At 59.4% G+C, this 21,548-nt stretch overlaps 1 protein-coding gene across 2 annotated transcripts in view; it reads left to right on the forward strand.

Moving 5' to 3' along the window:
• The window catches only part of TAFA5 (TAFA chemokine like family member 5), a 175,072-nt gene that overhangs the window by 141,864 nt on the left and 11,660 nt on the right, over window positions 1-21,548 (forward strand). For both annotated transcript variants that reach the window (XM_065924380.1, XM_065924390.1), the window contains exon 3: window positions 5,791-5,918. In XM_065924380.1, the coding sequence (XP_065780452.1) occupies window positions 5,791-5,918 (128 nt within the window). The remainder of the gene's footprint in view (window positions 1-5,790; window positions 5,919-21,548) is intronic.

Below are 21,548 nucleotides of genomic sequence, written 5' to 3' on the forward strand. Positions count from 1 at the left end.
TGGCCCAGTCGAGGAGCATGCTGGGGAAAATTCAGGGTCCTCTCTCAGCAGAGTGAGTCTGGGCTCAGGTCCTTCCTGCAGCTTCTGCCTCAGTCCTGGCCCCTCCCACTTTTTCTGCCTCACATGGGTTGTCCTTTTTCCTGAGTTGGAAAATTCCAGAGTGGTGGCCCTGGAGGGTGGACACTGCCGCTCCAAAGCCAGCTGGGACCCCTCACGGGCCCAGGGAGGGCAAGCACTCAGGAGCTGTCCGCAGATAAGACAAAGGTTCAGTCTCACGGGCCTTCCAGGAGAGATGCTGCTAGTCTCTGCTGGTTGAGCCCAACTCTGGGTGTTCCGCAGGTTCCAGAGAAACGGCACGTGTGAAGCCCCACTAGCTTTTTAGGGTGTAATGCTCTCAAGCAAAGCCCCATCTCTCACAGGCTGGCCACGGATCTGAGTGAATTTGGCCCCAAATTCCGCTGATCCCAGGTGGCTGATCTTCAGAGTGGGGGCTCCAGGGGTGGGAGGTACATTCGTCTCTTAAGGAGGAAGGAGCCGGCTCCCCCAGGAGGCTCCGAGGCAGGCGCGCTGGGCCCCTGTGGCCCCCGGGTGTGGGCACCTGTCCTGAGGGTCCCCGCTTGGGCTCTGCATGGGCCCTGTGCTGCCCTGTCCCTTGAATCTGCGACACTCCGTCTTCTCTTGGCGACGTCCACAGGCCCCTCTGCGGCCCCGTCACCCTGCGGCCCTTGGGGTCTGTCTGTGACTCCGGGCATGGTTTACCCCCACGGTTTTGGCAAACCGGCCCTTTAGCCGATTGACCGGGACCTGCCTCAGCCAGTCCGTGATGTGTTCACGACCTGCCCCCGGGCCGGGCCGCCCACTTCTCAGCGCCTTGGACACCCCAGGCCCTGCCCTGCTTCCCTCCCAGGCTCCAGGTCCCTCCCTGCTCCAGACGCTGGCCCTCTGTGTCACAGGAGGTGTGTTCTGTCCTTCACGAGCACCGGGGCTGTGGGGGCGGCTTCCTTCTGGGGAGACGGTGGCTGGGAAGGAGGCTCAGGGCCTGGAATTACCGGGGTATTCACACCGAGGGGTACTTGGAGAGGAGGAGCCAGCCTCCGCTTGCCCCCACATGGCTGCAGGAGGGAAGGGTGACCTTGCAGGCTGACATTCTCACATGCACCCTGTGGACGTGAGTGCATGTGCAGAGCTGCTTGTGTACACATGTGCATACATGTGTGCATGTGCAGACATGTACTGCAAACGTGTGTGGTGTGTGCAAACGTGTACAATTGTATGCACAAGTGCATGTGGTGTGCAAGTGTGTGTATGCAGATGTGTGTTGTGCAAACATGTGTAGATGTGTGTGCAAGCATGTGCATGTGTTGTGCTGCAGATGTGTGTTTGCAGATGTGTGTTCACGTGCAAGCATTTGTGTGTATGCAAACGTGTGCAAGTGTGTCTGCAAGTACATGTGGGTGTGTAAGTGTGTGTGCTTGCAATTGTGTGTGTGTTGTGTGCAAACATGTGTGCATGTGCAAATGTGTGTGTGTGAGGCGGAAGGAGAGGAGTGTTACCAGGTCCCCAGGTGCAGCACCCGTCATAGGCTCCGGTTGGCAGAGCTGGTCCCTCTTGGGCCCCGAGGCCCAGCCTGGACGGACCCACCATCCCCCGTGCCTCGGACAGGCACTGGGTATGCAGCCACAGGAGACCCACGTCCTGGGCCTGCAGAGGCCGAGGGCCCCCGGTCGTGACACCGGAATGGGCTGGTCTGTGGCGCCCAGCTGTCGCCCACGTCACTCTGCTCGCTGGACCCCCTCCGCCCCAGGGAATGCCCTCCCCAGCTGAGAGCTGCCATGACGTCAGGACCAGAGATAAGGTGGTGACGTGTGGGCGTGAAAGGCCCCTTTGTCTCTGGAACACGGTGGCCCGGCCCTGCGCTGCCGACTGCCCCCACAGGAAGTGGGCTGGGCTGGCTGAGCCGAGCTCCCAAGGCCGACAGAAGGCCTTGTGTGGTCGGTCCTGGCCGGCCAGCGCCCTCAGCGGGGCCGGCGCCCACATGCCAGGCCACCTCACTGGGTGGGGACGGGGCGGTGGTCAGGGAATCAGCGTGTCTGTTTGTCCTGCAGACGCGTCCACGTGCCTGCTGCCTGCCAGGCAGGCCCACACGCTGGCCCCGCGTGTGTGGTGGGTGTGCTCAAGCATCCGTGTGTGTGAGTGCAGGCTGTGTCACTTCAGTTGTGTCCACCTCTCTGCAGTCCTCTGGACTGCAGCCCGCCAGGCTCCTCTGTCCATGGGACTCTCCAGACAAGAATCCTGGAGTGGGTTGCCATGCCCTCCCCCAGGGGATCTTCCCCGACACAGGGGTTGAACCCACGTCTCTTGCATCTCCGGCCTTGACAAGCGAGTTCTTTACCACTACCACCAGCTGGGAAGCCCCCACATTCATGTGCATGTGTGTGCGTGTCTGTGTATATAGCTGTGCATACGTGAGCTGTTTCCCACATACAGGCGTGTGCGTGTGCTCCATCTAGGACCTTGCATCCTTGTGCCTGTTTCCACATGTGCAAGCGTGTGTGTGTGAACATGTGTCCCGGCTCGGTGCCTGCAGCCTGGGCAGGACCTGTGTCCCTCCCCTACCTTAAGGCCGTGGGGCCCCCGCCCCGCAAGCGTTCCTCCCTCCCCCTGACCTTCAAATGTCCCGTCATGTCTGTGGGGCTCCCCCATGACCGTGGGGGCTCTGTGGCCCCACCTACCAAAGGGGATGCAGGCTTGGGGTAAGCAGCCCCCACGTGCACTTCAGACAAGATGAACAGGGCTCGTGGGCCTTGACCAAGGGCCTGGAGCTGTGCCCACTGCACCCTGGGGGTGGCCTTCAGGGGACCAGCGGGCGTCCCAGCGCTTGGCTGTGGGGAGGCTGGCTCTGTCTCCCCCAGCATCTGTCCACCGTCTCCAGCACCATGGTCAGCAGCCGAGAGTGGCTTCTGTCCTCACTCGACAGTGAAGGCCGTGTGTCTGGGGCGTGGACTGGCCAAGCCCTGGGCCAGGTACTCCACCTACAGCTTTTCCTGTATCCCCACAGTCGCTGAGCTTCCCGGGGAGGACGGAGCCCATAGGGGGTTGAGGGGGGCACCCCGGGCTCAAGGTCCCGGCTGGCACAGTAGGGCAGACTGAACCCATCCCCTCTCCGTCATCTGGTCCTGCAGACCAGCCAGGGCAGCATCGACGTCAGAACCAGGCCCCTGACGTTGCCCCCTGGTCTGGGATGACCGCTTTCTGGATGGCCGTGGCCTCTCCAAGCAGGGCCTGACCCCAGCCTCCTGGCCTCCAGGTCTGCATGTCCCTCTTGCAACTGGAGAGCAGGCCTGTTGCCTGAGAAGGCCAAGTTCCTGCTCTGGTCCCTGGGCACACCAGGGGCTGGGTCCCCGCCCCACCCCGCCCCGTGATGGAGGTCTCTGAGCCGGGCACAGTGGTCTGGCAGCGTCTCCCTGGGCATAGCCCCGGGACACAGAGGGGAGCACAGATTCAGACTTTTCTAACCACACATGAGCCTGTTGTCACCCAGTCTGTCTTGGTTGATCCCAGAGAAACCCTCCCTTCTTTCTCTAATTCGTCTCGATCTTCTCTGTGCTGTGCACGTAGGACTTCAAGGGATTGGCAGGGTGTGTGTTTCAATCTCGTCACTTCTTCATGGGTTTAAGGTTTGCGCTTGTTGCAATGACAAGGTTTGTGTGTATCTTTTACTGCGCCGGGACTTCCGCAGGAATGAAGTGCGGACGAGGAGAGGAGGCCCGAGGGGGACGTGCTGGGGGGCGCAGCCGTCTGTCCCCACCGGTCTGGGGGCTCCGAGGGGCAGGAGGTGGTGGGTGGCCTTTGTCGTGCGTCTTGGAGCCCCGCACACCCGCTGGGGGAGCAGAGCCCGTCTCCTCCTCCGCAGGAGCTGCTGCTCAGCTGGACTGTTTTTCCGCTCTGACTTCAGCTGGATGAGGGGCTTTTCCGAGCCGTGGGGTCTCCCGGGCCGTCTGTGCTCACACTTAGGCTGCAGTGACAACTGGAGGCCGTGGGGCTCGAGCAGCAGGAATTCCTTTTCTTGCAGCTCCGGAGGCGGGAGGCTGTGCAGGGGCCACTGACGGGCTCCTGGCAGGACCCCTCCTGACTGCGTCCGCGCGGGGGAGGTTGGTCTCGCTGATGTCGCTTCTCTTAAGGGCACCAATGCAGTGGGGGGAGGCCCCACCCTTGTGACCTCGTTTAAGCTCAGCTGAATGGGATCGCTAAAGATCCCGTCTCCAAGTCCAGCCACCCTGGGGCCACTCTGTGACTGTGGCGGGTCGCAGTTCTGTCCGCAGCTCGGCCCAGAAAGGAGCTGGCCTCAGGATGACTGACCAGTGCCCGTGGACAGTGAGATACCCAGGGTGAGGCCGTGGGGCAACATAGCCCCCAGGGCCGTCCGCTGTGCCCGCGGCGGGCATCACTAATCAGCCCCAGGATGCTCTCCCCTGCATTCAGGCAGCTCCTGCTCATCTGTCAGAACTGGCACCAAGGGGTCACCTGGGATGCCGTCCTTGTCTGTCTTCCAGACCACCTCCCAGGGCACCTATTGTTAAGACTCACCGAGTCCCACTCCCCTGCAGGGGCCCCGAGACCCAGGCCCCCACGGGGTGAGGCCCCCCAGGCCCCCTGTCGCCTTTGCAGGGACAGTCACAGCCGTCAGGGCTGGTGGAATGCCTGGTGGTCTCTGCAAAGAGAAGTGCAGGACGCCTTAAAAGTTCCTAAGACTGTCGAGGCCCAGGAAGAGCAGCATGGAGCCCTGTGGGCTACGCCCTGCCTGCCCGTGTCTACAGCCACCAAAGCGATCGCCTCTGGAAGGACGAGGGTCACTTGGTCCTAATTCAGCAACGACCTGCGGTTCCCAGGTTCCTTTAACTACGTGTCCATGAATATGATCTGTGTTCTTTCCATCACATAGCTCCTCCTTCCAGGGTTTCCATCAGTGATGGGTCCCCAGCCGCCCCCCCACCCCCTCACCACCCACAGCCACAGAATGGTGGTGGGTTTCCCAGGAAGAGAGAAAGACGATCCCCTTCCGCCCAGAAGCGTAGGTTTGGAGTCATCAGGGGCTTGGCGGCCCGGGGTCTACCTGTTCCCTCCCCATCTGACAATGACAAGGACTCAAGTCCTGATGTCACCACCCCGGGCGTCCTCTAGGGACTCACCACCCGGGGCGTCCTCTGGGGGCTCACCACCCCGGGCATCCTCTGGGGGCTCACCACCCCGGGCGTCCTCTGGGGGCTCACCACCCCGGGCATCCTCTGGGGGGGTCCCCTTTGTGGATGAAGCTCTGGGAGCACTGTGGTCACTGTAAGATCTGCCAGACGTCCCCGCCCACCTCCCTCCCACCTTCTTCCAGCCTCACCCAGTCCCTGGATACTGGCCTGCAGATGGGCGGCTCCCACGACATCTGAGGGGGGATCCTGACTGGGAGAGCCCTGCCTGCCGCCTTCCCAGCTCTCACGTGGGTTCCAGACACAGGAGGGAACAATGCCGTTCCCTCCAGGAAGGCACCTCGGGTGCTCCTTGACACTGGCCCCAAGGCCTTTGGTCCCTGCTGACCAAGTGACCGATGGCAGAGCTGCCCCTGGACAGCGAGTGGGTGACTGGGAGCCAGGGCAGGGGCGGCGCCTGGCCAGGCCCCCTGATGGGTCCCAGGGGCTGCCCACCTGGCCTTCCCGTCCCTGAGGCTGGGGCTGGGCGCTGGGCAGCGTGGGAACCGCCCCCCACCCCCGGCCGGCGCTGACCTCTGTCCTCTGTCCACAGCGCGGATCATCAGGACGAAGCAGTGGTGTGACATGCTCCCGTGTCTGGAGGGGGAGGGCTGCGACTTGCTGATCAACCGGTCAGGCTGGACGTGCACACAGCCCGGCGGGCGGATAAAGACCACCACGGTATGTACGCAGCCCCCGGGCTGACCTGGGGTGCGGGGCTTCGGGGGGGCCGAGCAGGCGGGGCCGGGTTGGACCCCACACCGGCGACAGCGAGAAGGCGGTCCCTGGCTTCCTGACGCAGGGGGGCTGCCAGCTCTGCGGCCACATGGGTCTGTCCCCTGGCTGCTCAGAGCATCAGGGGGTCACTGAGGCCCGTCGGCCCGAGAGGCCACACAGAGCACCTCCAGGCCGCCCAGCCCGCACAAGCTCGTGGGCCCGGTCCCTCCTGGACCCTGCTGAATGGAGTGCTGGGTCCCCTGCTCACTTACCGTGGGCTGGGAGGCTGAGAACGGCAGAGCGGTCCCGGGGGTGTTTTCTCTGAGATTCCTTTTCCAAGCGAACATTCCCCCAGCACAGGCTGGGACGGTGAGGCCAGGGGAGCTGGGGAGCCTGGCCGTGACCCACTGGGACCGCTCTGGGGTCCACAGGCCCAGCACCCTCAGCGCTGGCTCCTGGAGCCAATTATCACGCCTCATCCGGGCTCGTCCTCCTGAGGTTTCCATAGAAAGCTGAGGGCTGGCGTGGGCTCCAAGCTACGACGCCCACCTCGATGCCGGGGAGCATTAGGTCAGCGAGCAGGGGCCTCATGGAAGCACCTGGAAGTTCTCTGCTGGCTTCCCCAGGCTGAGAGGCGGTGGCCGCGGCCCCTCGGGAGTTAGGCCAGAGGAAAACCCACCCCTCCAGCTCTCGCGGCCTCCAAGCGAGGCGCAGGGGTCTCTCTCAGCAGGTCCATCAAGAGACCAGTCTGGGGAACTGCCCTGCGGGGCGCCGTGGGTCCCTGCCCCGTGGCTGGCCCCGAGGTCAGCGCTGAGCTTGAGCTGGCCCCCTGGGGCAACTTCCGAGGTCGGGCTGTAAAGCTGATGCAGGCCCCCCGCTGCCCCACGGATGCCTTGGCAGCCGCTCGTGATTGTGGGGCTTCGGGCCTGGGGGCGCTGCCGGCAGCCTCCCCCTCACAGGCCAGGGTGGCGGGGGTCTTGAGTAGGGCAGCGCCTCATGAGTGTTGGAGCCGGGCGGCAGCGAGCATCCCCGGGTCTCCGGTAGGAGCCGCACCCGTGAGCTTGTCTGAGCGTCAGCTGCGCTTGTGTATCTGTGTTTAGCATGGAGGCGGGGACCTGTCACCACACCCGCGAGGTGTGCCAGGCTCTGCCAGCCCCTTCGCTGAACCTGCGTCGCCGCTCCCGCAGGGGAAGGGGCTCTGAGCTGGGGCTGCTACCTCCCCTAGAGTCCTGGAGGCAGGTGACCTTTGCAAGGTCCCCACCTGCGTGCTGTGCCCTTTGTGGGACACAGCCTTGGGGACAAGCAGACTGGCACCCCCGGGTCACCATCCCCAGATCCGTGGGGCCGGGGGCCCATGAGTGGGCGCCCGGGCCTGGGCCAGCCCTGGTGCGGGTGAGGCTGTGTTGGGGGTTTTGAATGAACACCGGAGGAGGGGCCGCTCGGGCAGGGCTCCAGAGGCCCTGGGCGCCTCGCGGGCGTGGGGCTGGGGCGCTGCCGCAGGCTCCGGCCTGCCCCCGCATGGCGCCGGGCAGCACCTGTCTGTGTCATCACGGTGAACCGGGCGCCCCCCTCATCAAGCCCCGACCCCTCCCGGCGCCCTACCGCGGGGTGGGGGGGGGGGGTCTGAGGCTGGCCCCTCCCCGCGGGCACAGCCCGAGTCCTTGATTTACTCCAGGACCTCTGCTGAGAAGGTGCGGACACGCGTTCATTTCCACCCCCCAGGCCTCCGGGCTCAGAACCAGCATCTCGGTTTTACAGCCGTGAAAACTGCAACTGGGAGAGCCAGAGATGCGATGGCCAGGGGCCGGTGGGCCGTGGAGCTGAGGCCTGAATCTGCCGGGTCTGCGGAATTCAGACGCGGCCCTGGGCTTGCGGGAGCCCTGCGTGTCTCCTGGGGCCCGTGTAGCCCCCTCCCGGGAGGGTGGGGGGCGCCTGGCGCTAGAGCCGGTGGAGCACGCGATCCCGCGGCCCAGGCGGAAGGACCCGCAGGCGGAAGGACCCGCAGGCGGAAGGACCCGCAGGCGGAAGGACCCGCAGGCGGAAGGACCCGCAGGCGGAAGGACCCGCAGGCGGAAGGACCCGCAGGCGGAAGGACCCGCAGGCGGAAGGACCCGCAGGCGGAAGGACCCGCAGGCGGAAGGACCCGCACGCATGGGGCCGGTCAGGGAGGGGCGCGCACGCGCAGGGGCCCTCGACCTCCTGGGGGCGGCCCTTCTCTCTAAGGCGCCCCCGCCCACGTGCTGGCCCTGAGTGTCTCAGCCCCGCCCAGGAAGTGGGCTCCGGGTCCTTGCACTGGCAGGTCGCTCTGAGCGGCTGGGCGATGACCCTAGGGGGTCGGTGGGCTCCGTCATCTTCCCAAGAGTCTGCAGAGGTGACCTCGGCCTGCGGAGACCTGTTTTCCAAGCTGTCTTAAACACTTACCTGAGCTCTTGACCCAAAGTGAAAAGTGAAAGTCGCTCAGTCAGGTCCGACTCTTTGCGACCCCATGGACTGTACAGTCCATGGAATTCTCCAGGCCAGAATCCTGGAGTGGGGAGCCTTTCCCTTCTCTAGGGATTGAACCCAGGTCTCCCACATTGCAGGACGATTCTTTACAAGCTGATCCACCAGGGAAGCCCAAGAATACTGGAGTGGGTAGCCTATCCCTTCTCCAGCGGATCTTCCCGACCCAGGAATCAAACCAGGGTCTCCTGCATTGCAGGCAGATTCTTTACCGACTGAGTTATAAGGGAAGGCCCGAGCTCTTGACCCAAACACCTTATAATTGGAGCACATAGTCCTCTTCTAAGATCAAATTGAAGGCCGCTTACAGCTGACAGATTAACGCTGTGGAGTTTCACATTTTACCATGAATTGTTTTTCCATGGCAGGGACTGGGGGGCGAGGCTCTAGGAGACCTCAGGATTGCTTGGCCACAAGATTCCTAATTCCACCCCAGCGGCGAGGTCCTCAGCCCAGCTCCCTGCAGCCAGGCTGTGTCGACAAATCGCCAGCCCCCAGTCCCACCTGTCACGCCCCAGCTTCTCCTCCATGTGGCCATGGCTGCTGCCTTCTCCGTGTCCCCAGCAAACTGTGAACAAGCCAAGGGCAGGCATGAGCCTTGGGGGTCTTACCATCCCCATCTCCCGTTCAGGTCTTACGTAGATGCTTGTGATCAATTGATGAATTGATTAGCAGAACCCAGGCCCCGGGTGCATGCTGATGCCTGCATTTCCTGGATCACTGCTTTGCAAAGTGCAGGTCATCACCCCATTAGTGGGTCGTGAAATTAATTTAGTGGCTCACGACTAGCATTAAAAGAAGGAGGAAGAAATAGAATAAAACTGCTCGGGTGCATCCACGTCTTGAGGGTGACAGCTACTGGGTGACACGCACACAGGGCCCCGGGTGAGGTCACGCGGGTACCAGGGCCAGTTGCCATGGATACCTGGGGACCCGGGTCCTGGGGGTACTTGGGGTGGGGGCAGCCTGGCTCCTGTGGCTCTCCTGTGACCCCTGTTCCAGGGGCTCCCTTCACAACCTGTCTCTGCTCTGTGACGCTGGTCCGCACGGGGCAAAGTGAAATCGCTGGCCCTCCCAAGGTCACAAGCAGCATCCTCTCCTTGGCAACCAAACAGCCTCCGACAGCAGCTGACTGGCCAGGCGGAAGGGGCGGGCGGGGCTGGGGCCAGTGGGCGTGAGCGCCCCGCCCTTTCGTGGCTTCCGTGCGGACGTGAGCGTCTGAAGCAGCGCCTGAGAGCTGGTGGCGCTCAGGGCAATGTGACCCGTGCTCTGTCCACCACGTGCGGTGTCTCCGTATTGAAGCTGCGCCTTGGTAGCTGCTCTAACGAGCGCCTGCTGGACAGGACAGGCCAACTGGTTGAGTTCGTCTCTCAAATCAGCGATTAAGCTCCGCGTTTTAATCCGTGCTGCCTGGACAGCATGGTCGGGGGGTGAGGGGCATTCTTGGCGGGGGGTGTGGGGCCGGTGTGGTCTGAACAGTCTGCTCAGGACCTTGGATTTCAGGGAAACTCCTGACACCAAGAGCACTTTCCCAGGAGCCACCCTGGACGCCCGAATTCCGCCTGAGCCCAGGTGTCCCTGACCCCGGAGTGCATGCTGGTGAGGTGTGGTCAGGTGCCCAGGGGGCTCCCCCAGATGCCAGGAGAGGCGCCCAGTGGCCTCTGGGTTATCACCCTGCATCCCTCATCTTGTCATGAGCCGACCCTCCCTGGGCCAGGCAGCCACGCTCTCCACCAGAGCACCCTGCACGCTGACCCCCAGTCATCCCAGCTTGGACCGATCCTGCTGTCATTCATCCACACTGAGTATCCAGCCTCCACGGCCCTGGTCCAGGACTGAGGAGCTGGCCCAGTATGGGAGAGGGGGAGCCGTTCCGGTTGTCTGTCCTCACCATCCCAGTGACAGCCAGCCTTGTTCAGGCCTCCCCCTTGGGCTCAGTTCAGTTCAGTTGACTGAACTGTCTCTTTGTGACCCCATGAATCGCAGCACGCCAGGCCTCCCTGTCCATCACCAACTCCTGCAGTTTACCCAAACTCGTGCCCATCGAGTCGGTGATGCCACCCAGCCATCTCATCCTCTGCCGTCCCCTTCTTGTCCTGTCCCCAATCCCTCCCAGCATCAGGGTCTTTTCCAACGAGTCAAATCTTCGCATGAGGTGGCCAAAGTATTGGAGTTTGAGCTTCAGCATCAGTCCTTCCAATGAACACCCAGGACTGATCTCCTTTAGGATGGACTGGTTGGATGTCCTTGCAGTCCAAGGAACTCTCAAGAGTCTTCTCCAACACCACAGTTCAAAAGCATCAATTCTTCTGCACTCAGCTTTCTTTATTGTCCAACTCTCACATCCATAGATGACTACTTGAAAAACCATAGCCTTGACTAGATGGACCTTTGTTGGCAAAGTAATGTCTCTGCTTTTTAATATGCCGTCTAGGTTGGTCATAACTTTTCTTCCAAGGAGTAAGCATCTTTTTATTTCATGGCTGCAGTTACCATCTGCAGTGATTTTGGAGCCCAAAAAATGAAGTCAGCCACTGTTTCCCCATCTATTTGCCATGAAGTGACGGGACTGGATGCCATGATCTTCGTTTTCTGAATGTTGAGCTTTACTCTCTTTCCTGGAGAAGGGAATGGCAAACCACTTCAGTATTCTTGCCTTGAGAACCCTTGGGCTCAGCACCCCCTCCACCCAGGACCTCATGTCTCTTTTTTTCTGAAGCTCAGAGCGTTTGCAAGGGGCCAGTTGGGAGTCCTCGGAAAGCCCAGCGTCAACCTGGAAATGTCTGCACCCTTGGATTCAAAATGTACCAACCAAGGGCCTCATGTGTGTCTAGTGTGGCTCCTGCTGAGGTTCCCGAGAGGGACTGGCTGGGGCCTCTCCAGGGCAGCGGTGGCTCAGGCCTCCCATTCACCAGGGTCTGTGTGAAACCCCCATCAGGGCTGGACTCGCAGGACAAGGAGGCTCCAGGTGCCTGAGCCCTGGACCCCACGCACAGGGGCTCAGGCCCTCAAAGGGCATTCAGGGGCACTTTGCAGCTGCCCAGGCCAGGCTCCCCCCACCGTGTTAGCAGAAGGCACGCTTCCCACTTCCGTGCCCTGGAATGCCTGGGTGGACAGGGACATGGGGTGGGGGTACAGTCCCCCAGCTTGGGGCGGGTGGGAGATGGGGCAGCCTCAAGGCCAAGCAGAGCAGGCCTGTGATCTCGGGGACCCAGGGGGCTGAACCCCCAAGGAGCTGCTGGCCGGGCCTGCCCTTGGACCCCCGGCCTCAGGAGCCAGCACGCAGGGCCCCCCGCCTGTGGAGTGGAGGCACCCAACCCCAGGGCTGTGCGCCCCGTGGGAGCCTGGACCCCACAAGGCTCATGCCTGGATGACTCACAGGTGGGCGCCTCTGGGCCCCGGAAGGCCAGCGCCGGGTGAAGAGGAACGTCCCGAGATGTCAGACCCGCCCGCTCCCAGGGACACGGGCAGGGCATGGGGCCTCTTTCCAGCAAACCCGGGGTCTCAGCTTCCCGCCGTTGCTGTGCCGGCGACCACGCTGAGTGACCCTAGCCGCAGAGACCTTCCCTCACAGCGTGGCGGCCACAGGCTCAAGGTCAACGGTCCTTCCAACCTTGAGGTTTGCCTGCGCCCCCGGGCTGAGGCCACGTCCCTCCACGAAGGCGCCGGCTCCTCCCTGGGCAGCTGAGCTCCCCTCTTTCCTCCCGTAGAGACGCCAGCATCACATGTGGGGCCCACCCTCCCTGAGGGGTGATTTCATCCCAAAGTCCTTAACTTGCTCCATCTCAAAGACCCAGTTCCAAAGAAGGTCGTATTCTGACTTTCCGGGCGGATGAGAACTTAGTGGGAGGGCTCTCTGCCACCCACTAGCCAGCCAAGCCCAGTGCAGAAGCTTGGGTGCTGAGAGCTGGGGCCCAAGGCCCCCAGTGATGCCCGCATCCATTTGTTCAGTTTCAAGCGGCAGGATCCTCACCAGTGGGAGGAGAGAGAGGACAGACACACAGAAGCTGACGGCGGGGGCGGAGGGCTCAGAGGGCAGGGAGCACCCAGGCCGCGAAGAGGAGGCGGCTCAGACACCAGACGCGTGGTGAGCCCTCCAGGCTCGCGGCCGAGGCCGCTCACCCCCCACCACGCCCGTGGCGGCTGCTGTTTGTGTGAGGCTGCAGCTTCCTGGAAGGACGACTTGCTTCGAAAACTGTGAGACGGGTCACATACCTGCACACACACGTGATGAGTGCATCTGTCTTTGCAGACAGTACCTACCTGTGTGAGTGTGTGTGTAACAGAATTTGGTAAAACTCTGGCAAATGTGTGGGACATAAAATTGAAGAGACCTCATAAAGCCAAGAGGAGAACTTAAAAAAAAAAAAAAAAGAAGTAGGAAGTACGAAAGAAAAAAAAATACATTAGAGGATCGATTCAGGGGGTCTAGAGACTACAAGATCCAAAAATAGAGACAAGTGAAGAAGGAATCATCAAAGGAGTGTTTTCTAAAGAAATTCCCAGGACTCAAAGCCTACTCACCGCCGGCCGGAAATGAGTGAAGAAAGCCCCGTCCCGAGGCGTGTCAGCGTGAAATCTCAGGCCCGTGGAGATGAAAACAGCGTCCTGGAAACTCAGAGGGAAAAAAATAGGTCACTTACAAAGATGCAGACATCAGAGTGGATCTGGCTTCTCAGCTGAAGCGCTCGGAGCTGGAAAACAGCGGCCCAGACCTTCCAGAGCGGGGACCCGGTGGATTTCCACGCCAGCCCCGAGTTCACGGGGCGGAGCGGGGGCCGCCTGCCTGGAGTCCGTAACTGGGACGGTCCTCCCGGGCTCAGGAGCCATGGGCCCGCTCCCCACTCTGGGAGCCCCGTCCTCCGGAGGCTGTGGATGAAGTGGTTCACGGGGATGAGGATGAAGGATGAAGGGAACCCGGGACACCGTGCACCCCCATCACAGCCCACGGAGGCCAGACAGGCCCCAAGAGGGCTCCTCCAGGGAGGAGAGTGTGGGCCACCCTGAAGATGCTTCCAGAAAGTTGTGGGTAGACCCCTCATGCACAGGAGTCAGGCAGTGGAACACCTTGAAGATTCCCCAGGAAAACCAGAAGGGAAACCATCCCAGGATTCAGCACAGAGACTTCTGTGGTGCCCAGGAGGAGACCCAGCGGCCCACAGCGGGTGCAAGGGGTGGGGAGGAGAGATGAGCGTCAGGGAGGTCGGGTGGCCCGTCCTGACCCCTCCTGGCTGCTCACAGCAGGCCTGGCCGCACACAGGTAACAAGGACCAAGAGTCACTGAGGACAGAGGGGCCAGGTGGCGGGTCCTCAGCATCCCTGTGGGGCGGCGTGGAGGCCCCCGAGCAGGGAAGGTGGCGGCCGTGGTCCTGGGGGGAGCCCAGAGGTCCTGGCCGCTGACATCCAGCACTGGGTGGCTGACCGCGCGTGGGTGAGGGATGTGGTTCAGGGCCTGGGGGCCCTGCACTGTGCGCTTTGCCCCATCCCCAGCCTCCCTGGGGAGCCGTGCCTCCGCGTTCTCCCCAGAGCGCAGCTTGACTGGGCTCTGGGTTCTCGTCTGGTCTGCAGGGCGCCCCCAAACCTCCCAGGCTCCCCCCAGGCCCCTGGGCACCCAGGAACTCCCACCACCCTTCTGATGCTCTGTGGTGTCTGGGGGTGACATGCTGCTTTGCTGTCTCCTGTGTGAGTCCTTCCCTCCTTCCCTGGGAAGGGGCTCCTTCCACGGTCAAGGCGGCAGGTCCTTGCCCCCCGGGCCAGGACTTTGGGGGGCGTTGTGGGCGGTGCGTCATTCCCCCGACCGGCGTCCTGAAGGCCTCAGTCCCGTCACAGCCGAAGGCCCTCTCCCGCACCATCTGGCCATCCGTCCACTGTCGGCCCAGGTCAGCCCACCCCGGGCCCCGGGAGCAGTGGACTCTGTCCCCTTCACGGAGGAACACACGCTTGGCCTGTCTCACAACCCAGGGCTTCCGGGCCCCAGCCTCCCAGCTGGGGGTGGGTCTCCATGGACGGGAGTGTCCCAGCACAGCCAGGGCTCCTGCAGACGTTTGGTGACGTAGGTTCCTCTCTGCTCCCAAGCGGGCCGGCCCAGCAGTTAGAAGCGTCTGTTGCTGAGCCTTCCCACTTTGTTGTTGCTCAGTCGCTCAGACTGAGGTCCTGGTGCCTGACTCTCTGCGACCCCATGGACTGCAGCACGCTAGGCCTCCCTGTCCATCACCATCTCCCGGAGTTGGCTCAAACTCACGTCCATGGAGTCAGTAATACCCAACCCTCTCATCCTCTATCACCACCTTCCCACTGCTCTTCTGAGAATCAATGAAACAAAACTGATTCTGAGCTGGGAGCAAGGTGATGTGTGGCCTTGCTGAGCAGAGGCCACAGTGAGCTGCTTTGGGGCCGTCTTTCCTGTTTCCTTGGGGAAGAGGTGGACTGTCCTGAATTCCCAGGGTCAGCCAGGCGGGTGTCTGCAGAGGCCCCACTAGCCCTGTGCGCCAAGGGCTCTTCCAGGACCTCCCAGCCCTGGGGGCTTATCGTCTGCCGCCCCCTGCCCAATGCAGCCCGGGAGGTAGGTTACTCGGTGGGGGGAGGGCCCACCGGCCCCCAGGGTGTGTCTGGCAGGTGGGATTCCTCCTGAGGGCCCTGCCGCACCTGGGCTTGCTCCCTGCCTCTTCTGTTTCCAAGAAACACACGCTGGGATCCTGTGACCTGGTCCTGGGTCCAGATGCCTCACTGCGTCCTGGGCGGTGCTGGAGCAGAGAGACGGGGGCAGAGGGGGAGGCTGGGATCCGTGCAGACCCAGCTGCCCAGCAGGGAGGTCAGGCTGCAGCTCTCCTCGTTGTGCACAAGACACCTTCCCAAGGGCGAGAGGCCTTTGTGCGGGAGGTCTGGGGTTGACCCATCAAAAGGCAAGCAGATGGTGGGTCCCCTGCAGAAGGAACTTGGTACCTGCCCCTCACCAATTCTTCCTTCTGCCAAACAATGAAAAATACCCTGTTGTGACTCCAATCCCTGTCTGCAATCCATTTTGTGTTCGTTCGAATCACTGCTATTCATCACAGCGATAATAACTGGACATTTTAATAGATTCCGTGTGTAAACACACACGTAGATGGCGGCCCGGCACCATCGCGTCGTGAGCACTGACATTCTTCATGTCCTCCGCAGAAATGCGCCCCGAACCGAAAAGCGGGTTTGACCAAACCCACCGTGTTTCCTGGGCACTCCTGGCCCGTTCTGAAATAGGGGGCGTTTCCTGCTGGTGGCTCTTTACCGTAATCGTGCTGTGAGCGTCGGTGTTCTTCAGAAGAGTCGTTGTCCGATTTTAAATACTTCAGTGGTGAGGGTTGAAACGGGAGGAAGCATGTCCAGTGGAAAGAGCCAGTGGGCGCTGAATGGGTCGCCGCGTGGGGCTGCGTGCTCCTGACCCCACGGAGCTGACAGGCGGCCTGCCAGAGAGCAGCGGGCCAGGGCGGGGTCAGCCGAGCTCTGCCCGCTCAGCCGGCCCTGGGGTGGCCCTCCCATCGCACCGCACAGGCCGCTGGGTGACGTGATCAGCTCGCAGTATCGCCAGCTCCTCCTCCCTGCCCCCCACTGCCCTGCCCGCCTTCTCTGTGGGCTGTGTTGGATGCTGGGGTGCAGCCCTCATGGTCCCTGGATCTCAGGGAGTCAGGAATCTCTGGAGGGGCCTCTTCAGGGGCTGCAGGGATGGTCGGTGCTTGGAATGTGAGGTCAAGTGACTGCTGACCAAACGGATGAGAATACTTTCTGTAGAACCTGGGGCGGAGGTGGGGTCAGTGGGCAATAGCCAGGTAGCCGAGTCCTGCTGCTCAGACTTATGTAAGGGTGGGGATCTGAGAATTCCAAAGAGTCGCAGATCTCAGTGACCCTTAGGGAAGCCTGGAGGCGTGTGTCCCCACAGAGGAACCTGCAGAGAGCCCTCTCGATGATCGGGACAGTGGTTCTAGAGTGAGCAGGCATGGCTCCCAGCATGCTGCCCGTTTCAGCCAGCCTGCATGCTCACCACGGTTGCCCAGGGCCTTCCACCTCCCCCTGGCCCTCCTTGCTGGCCAGGAGTGACCCTGAGGTCCTGCAAGCACGCAAGTTCTCATCCTGTCCACGGGAGCTTTTGATAAGGATGGATAAAGTTCAGAGTCATCCCCAGGTCCCAGCAGAGCTGCTGGAATTAATACTGTTTGTCGATTCCACGTTTCATGAACTAATTGGGCAGAAATACTGGCGAAGTCATCGAAAACACGTTTCTTCCCTGCTGGTTTACGATGTCCTTGTAACCTTACACGTGGCATTTCATTGCCTAGTGATTTATTTTTTCATAAAAGACAAAGGTAAGTCCGATCTTTCTTAACTGCTCTGTGAAAAGTCAGATCACATATTCAGGACGGAAGGTAAGTGGACATGAGCACAGCAGAAGTCGTCAGGGTGCTGACCTTCTTCCTAACCCAGCGCGGCTCCGGTTCCGATGCAGAATGCAGGCCCCTGGCTTCCCCTCTGCCCGCCCTGGCCTGACCCTCGCGCCTGGGGCCGGTCGCCCCAAACCTCTCCCTGTGGTCGTGCCCTCCTGCTCTGCCCTCCCGCTGCGGCCGGTGTGACCCCCGGCCCTGCCCGGCCCACCTCCCACAGGGCAGCTCTGACGGCCTCTGGGCGCTGCAGTGGGCGTGAAATATGGCATTTGGCACAGACGTTTGTTAAAGATCAGTCTTGAAAAATGAAATAGAAGGATTTGTGTCTCAATCCAGATCACTTTAAATGTCAGCTCCCCATTGAAGAGATCCACAGGGTGACGGAGGTGCTGGGCTGGTACCAAGGCTGCCGTTGTCCTCCCTGCGGTCCTGTCCCCGGGTCGCCTCTCCCCCCGTCATCCCCTGAGCCACAGCGTGATCTCAGGCTCACCTGGACCCGTGTGGGCGCACACCTCCCGGGCCCCCCGTTCTGTCCAGTCCTGTTCCGCGGCTGAGCCCAGACAGGTCCGTCCCCCCACCCGCCGCCTGCAGGCGGGACAGGTGTGATGCACAGGCAGACTGCGGAAGCCACTTTCCCCTCCGTGAACCTCAGCTTCCCCAGTGTCGGAGGGGAGCGCGCCCCCGTCCGACCTCACAGTTCCTGGGGTGTGGGGAAAGGGAGAGAAAGGAGGAGAAGGCCGCCCCCAGGTGTGGAGCCTGGGGTCTCTTCCTCACGCTTGGACCTCACCTTGGACCTCGAGACCCAACAAACAGCCAGAAGTGGAGTCTGCCCACCAGGGGCGGAGATGGGTGGGGGACGCTTCACTCTGTGAGTACATGGCTGCAGCAGCAGGACTAGAAGATGCCAGCGTGCAGGTGAGCCCCTGGAAGGGGCATGGTCAGCCAGAAGAGGCTCTCGCCTGGGGCGGGAGAAGCCTGCCCAACACACCAAGGCTGTGATGTCCCCTCAGTCCTTCCTTCTCAAAACTCTGCCTTTTAGACAGAAAACCTGACCTCTCAGGTGGGAACAGACCTCCCCGGGCGCTGCCTTTGGGGTCCAATGAGGATTCGGGGTCTCTGCACATGGCCCCAACCTTCCGGGCCAGCCTGGGGCAGGCAGGGCCTCCCGCAGCCCCCAAGGCTCAGAGAATCAGACTTGCTCTTCCCAAGCCAGCTGACACATTCCCAGGTGGGATCAGCCTCTGCCTGTTTAAAAAGGAATCTCAAAAGCATCACATCTAAAATATAAACAGAAGGCTGTAAAAGAACGCCGGCTCTCTGTGGAAGGGAACGCTTTCTGGAGACCTAAAGGCAGATTAGCTCTGGAAATAGGCCCTGCAGTAATGTGAATCTTCCGGGAACCATCTGCTTGTTGGCATCAGACAGATGCCAGGGGCTGTGACCTCCACGACCCAGGAGCAAAGAGCCTGGAGGAAATGGCAGCATGGGATGAAATGCAGGCAAGCACCCAGAAGCCTGCAGGACTAAGGGGCGGCTGAACACAGACAGCAGAGTGGACGGAGATGCGTCCAGAAGCTGCAGACGACAGAGGCGTCGCTGCGGAGCGTCAGCACGGGGGCCTGGACCGATCTTACACCGAGACACTTCCTAAGAGATGGAGGAAATTAAGCCAAAGAGAGAGAACTTATGAGGACAGAGCACGGAAATCCAGCCTGTGGAAGTGGACGCCCTTGGGGGAGGCCACATGGTGAGATCAAGGCCACGTGAAGGTGAGAAGAGGGTTGTCAAGAACGAGGGAGCCCCCAGTTAGCGGAACCAGGGGAGCCGCCAGTTAAGGCAGAACAAAAGCATCCGGAGCTCAACCATTCATGGCAGTATCTGGACTTGGCAGAAGGAAGGGAAACTCTCTAATCTTCCAGGTTGTATTGGAGAAAAAAACAAAAGCAGTAGGAAAAGTCCACGGACCTCCCTCCAAAGGCGTAGACAAGCTGCCTCTGAACCTACGAGACCCAGAACCAGAGGGAAGGAGCACCATCTCCAGAGTTTTGTCGAAAAATAGTTTTATCTGTGTTGTTGTTGCTGTTTAGTTGCTAAGTGACATCCGACTCTTTGCGACCCCACGGACTGCAGCACGCCAGGCTTCCCCGTCCTTCACTACCTCCCAGAGTCTGCTCAAACTCATGTCCATTGAGTCGGTGATGCCATCCAACCATCTCGTCCTCTGTCGCCCCCCTTTACTTGTGAGTTCAGTTCTATCTCTGTGGTTTTGGACAAAGGAAGGAAACAGGACAGTTTTAAATCTGTAAGAATTTAGAAAGTGTACACTCACATACCTTTCTTGAAGGAGTCAATAAAAGATGCCCTGGAGCCCATCAAAGAAATACGAATGAATGGCTGATGACTGTAAACGTCGTAGGTCAGAAGACCAATGGTAACTGGATGCCAGTTAACTACATGGAGCTTAGATATAAATTATTCCTATGACAGCGGCTACACGATTGAACACAAAATTGGCAACCTATTATTTAATGTGCTCCATATATTGTGAAGAATATTTTCGTGTAATAATAACCTGATTTGTAACTTCTGATTAATTCGACAACAGCTGCAGGGGGATAACTGCAGAGGAAAAGTCGCTGAGTGTTTCTTTGTGGAAAGAAGGAATTTCCATTACTGAGGAAACGGCTTAATCATTAAAATGCACTTGATTAACATAAAGGCCACCACTAGTAGAAACAAGAACATGATTTCTTCTAAACCAATGTGGAGGGAAAAGCAAGTAAGACCGTGTGTAAGAAAAGAACCTTGAAAGGAGCAGAAAGAGAAACTGTGGAACTGGCTGCTCAAGGCAGAAATGCCGCTTCGGTGGTGACGGTAAGTGTAGATGGGCTAGTCTCTCCTGCCAAAGGCAGAGACTGTCTAATCAGGTTTCTTTAAAGAGTCAAATATGTGTTGCCTTCTAGGGGCACTCCTGCAAACAGAAGTTTAAAAGCAAATAATAAAGATGCTAGGCAAATGAAATGGAAAAGAAATCAGTAGGTGAAAGTGTATTAGTCACTCAGTCGTGTCTGACTCTTCTGACTTCATGGACTTCATGGACTTCATAACCTGCCAGGCTCCTCTGTCCATGAAATTCTCCAGGCAAGAATACTGGAGTGGGTAGCCATTCTCTTCTCCAAGAATTTTCCCCATCCAGGGATTGAACCTGCAATCTCCTGCATTGCCGGCAGATTCTTTACTGTCTGAGCCATCTGGGTAGTCCAGGTAAAATGATTAAAGTGGAACAATATGGTGCCATATATTGATACATATGTGCATGTGATTATTGACACAAAATGATTCACTGCAGTTCAAACTAGTGGAACTGTCACAGAAACCTTTACATACTGATTAAAGTAAGTTTATAGGAAGCAATATCTTGAGACATGCTGGGCTGGATGAAGCACAAGCTGGAATCAAGATTGCCAGGAGAAATATCAATAACCTCAGATATGCAGATGACACCACCCTTATGGCAGAAAGTGAAGAACTAAAGAGCCTCTTGATGAAAGTGAAAGAGGAGAGTGAAAAAGTTGGCTTACAACTCAACATTCAGAAAACAAAGATCATGGCATCTAGTCCCATCACTTCATGGCAAATAGATGGGGAAACATTGGAAACAGTGGCAGACTTCATTTTGGGGGACTCCAAAATCACTGCAGATGGTGACTGCAGCCATGAAATAAAAGATGCTTACTCCTTGGAAGAAAAGTTATGACCAACCTAGACAGCATATTAAAAAGCAGAGACATTACTTTGCCAACAAAGGTCCATCTAGTCAAAGCTATGGTTTTTCCAATAGTCATATATGGATGTGAGAGTTGGACTATAAAGAAAGTTGAGTGCCAAAGAATTGATGCTTTTGAACTGTGGTGTTGGAGAAGACTCTTGAGAGTCCCTTGGACTGCAAGGAGATCCAACCAGTCCATCCTAAAGGAAATCAGTTCTGAATGTGTGCTGGGAGGACTGATGTTGAAGCTGAAACTCCAATACTTTGGCCACCTGATGCGAAGAGCTGACTCGTTGGAAAAGACCCTGATGCTGGGAAAGATTGAAGGCAGGAGGAGAAGGGGACAACAGAGGATGAGATGGTTGGACGGCATCACCGACTCGATGGACATAAGTTTGAGCAAGCTCCAGAATTGGTGATGGACAGAGAGGCCTGGTGTGCTGCAGTCCATGGGGTCACAGAGAGTCGGACACGACTGAGTGACTGAACTGAACTGAACTGAAAAGGAGGAATGTGCCAGCCTTCTTTTCCAATCACGATAGCATATGTTTGAAACCATACCCCCCAAAATAATCATAACCCGAGCAACCAGCGCTTTCCTATAATTTCTTGGTCAAGGATGAAATAAAACCCGAAGCTCCGCCCATGAGTCATGTGCGTGTGAGGCTCAATTCCCTGGCAGAGCCGTCCTGGTCTGCTTAACTCAGAGCACGTGACCTTGCTCTCTGCATTTCCATTTCTGCGTTTCCATTTCTGCATCTATAAAAATGGGCAAAATGGTATTCCCTGATTCCTAGGGCTGCTCTGGAAGTGTGAAAATGTTAGTCGCTCAGTTGTGTCTAATTCTTCTGGGACTCCTGATGTGACTGCAGCCCACCAGGTGCCTCTGTCCATGGGATTCTCCAGGCA

The sequence above is a fragment of the Muntiacus reevesi genome, chromosome 1 (genome assembly GCF_963930625.1).
Source record: "Muntiacus reevesi chromosome 1, mMunRee1.1, whole genome shotgun sequence".
In the NCBI taxonomy this organism is placed as follows: Eukaryota; Metazoa; Chordata; class Mammalia; order Artiodactyla; family Cervidae; genus Muntiacus; species Muntiacus reevesi.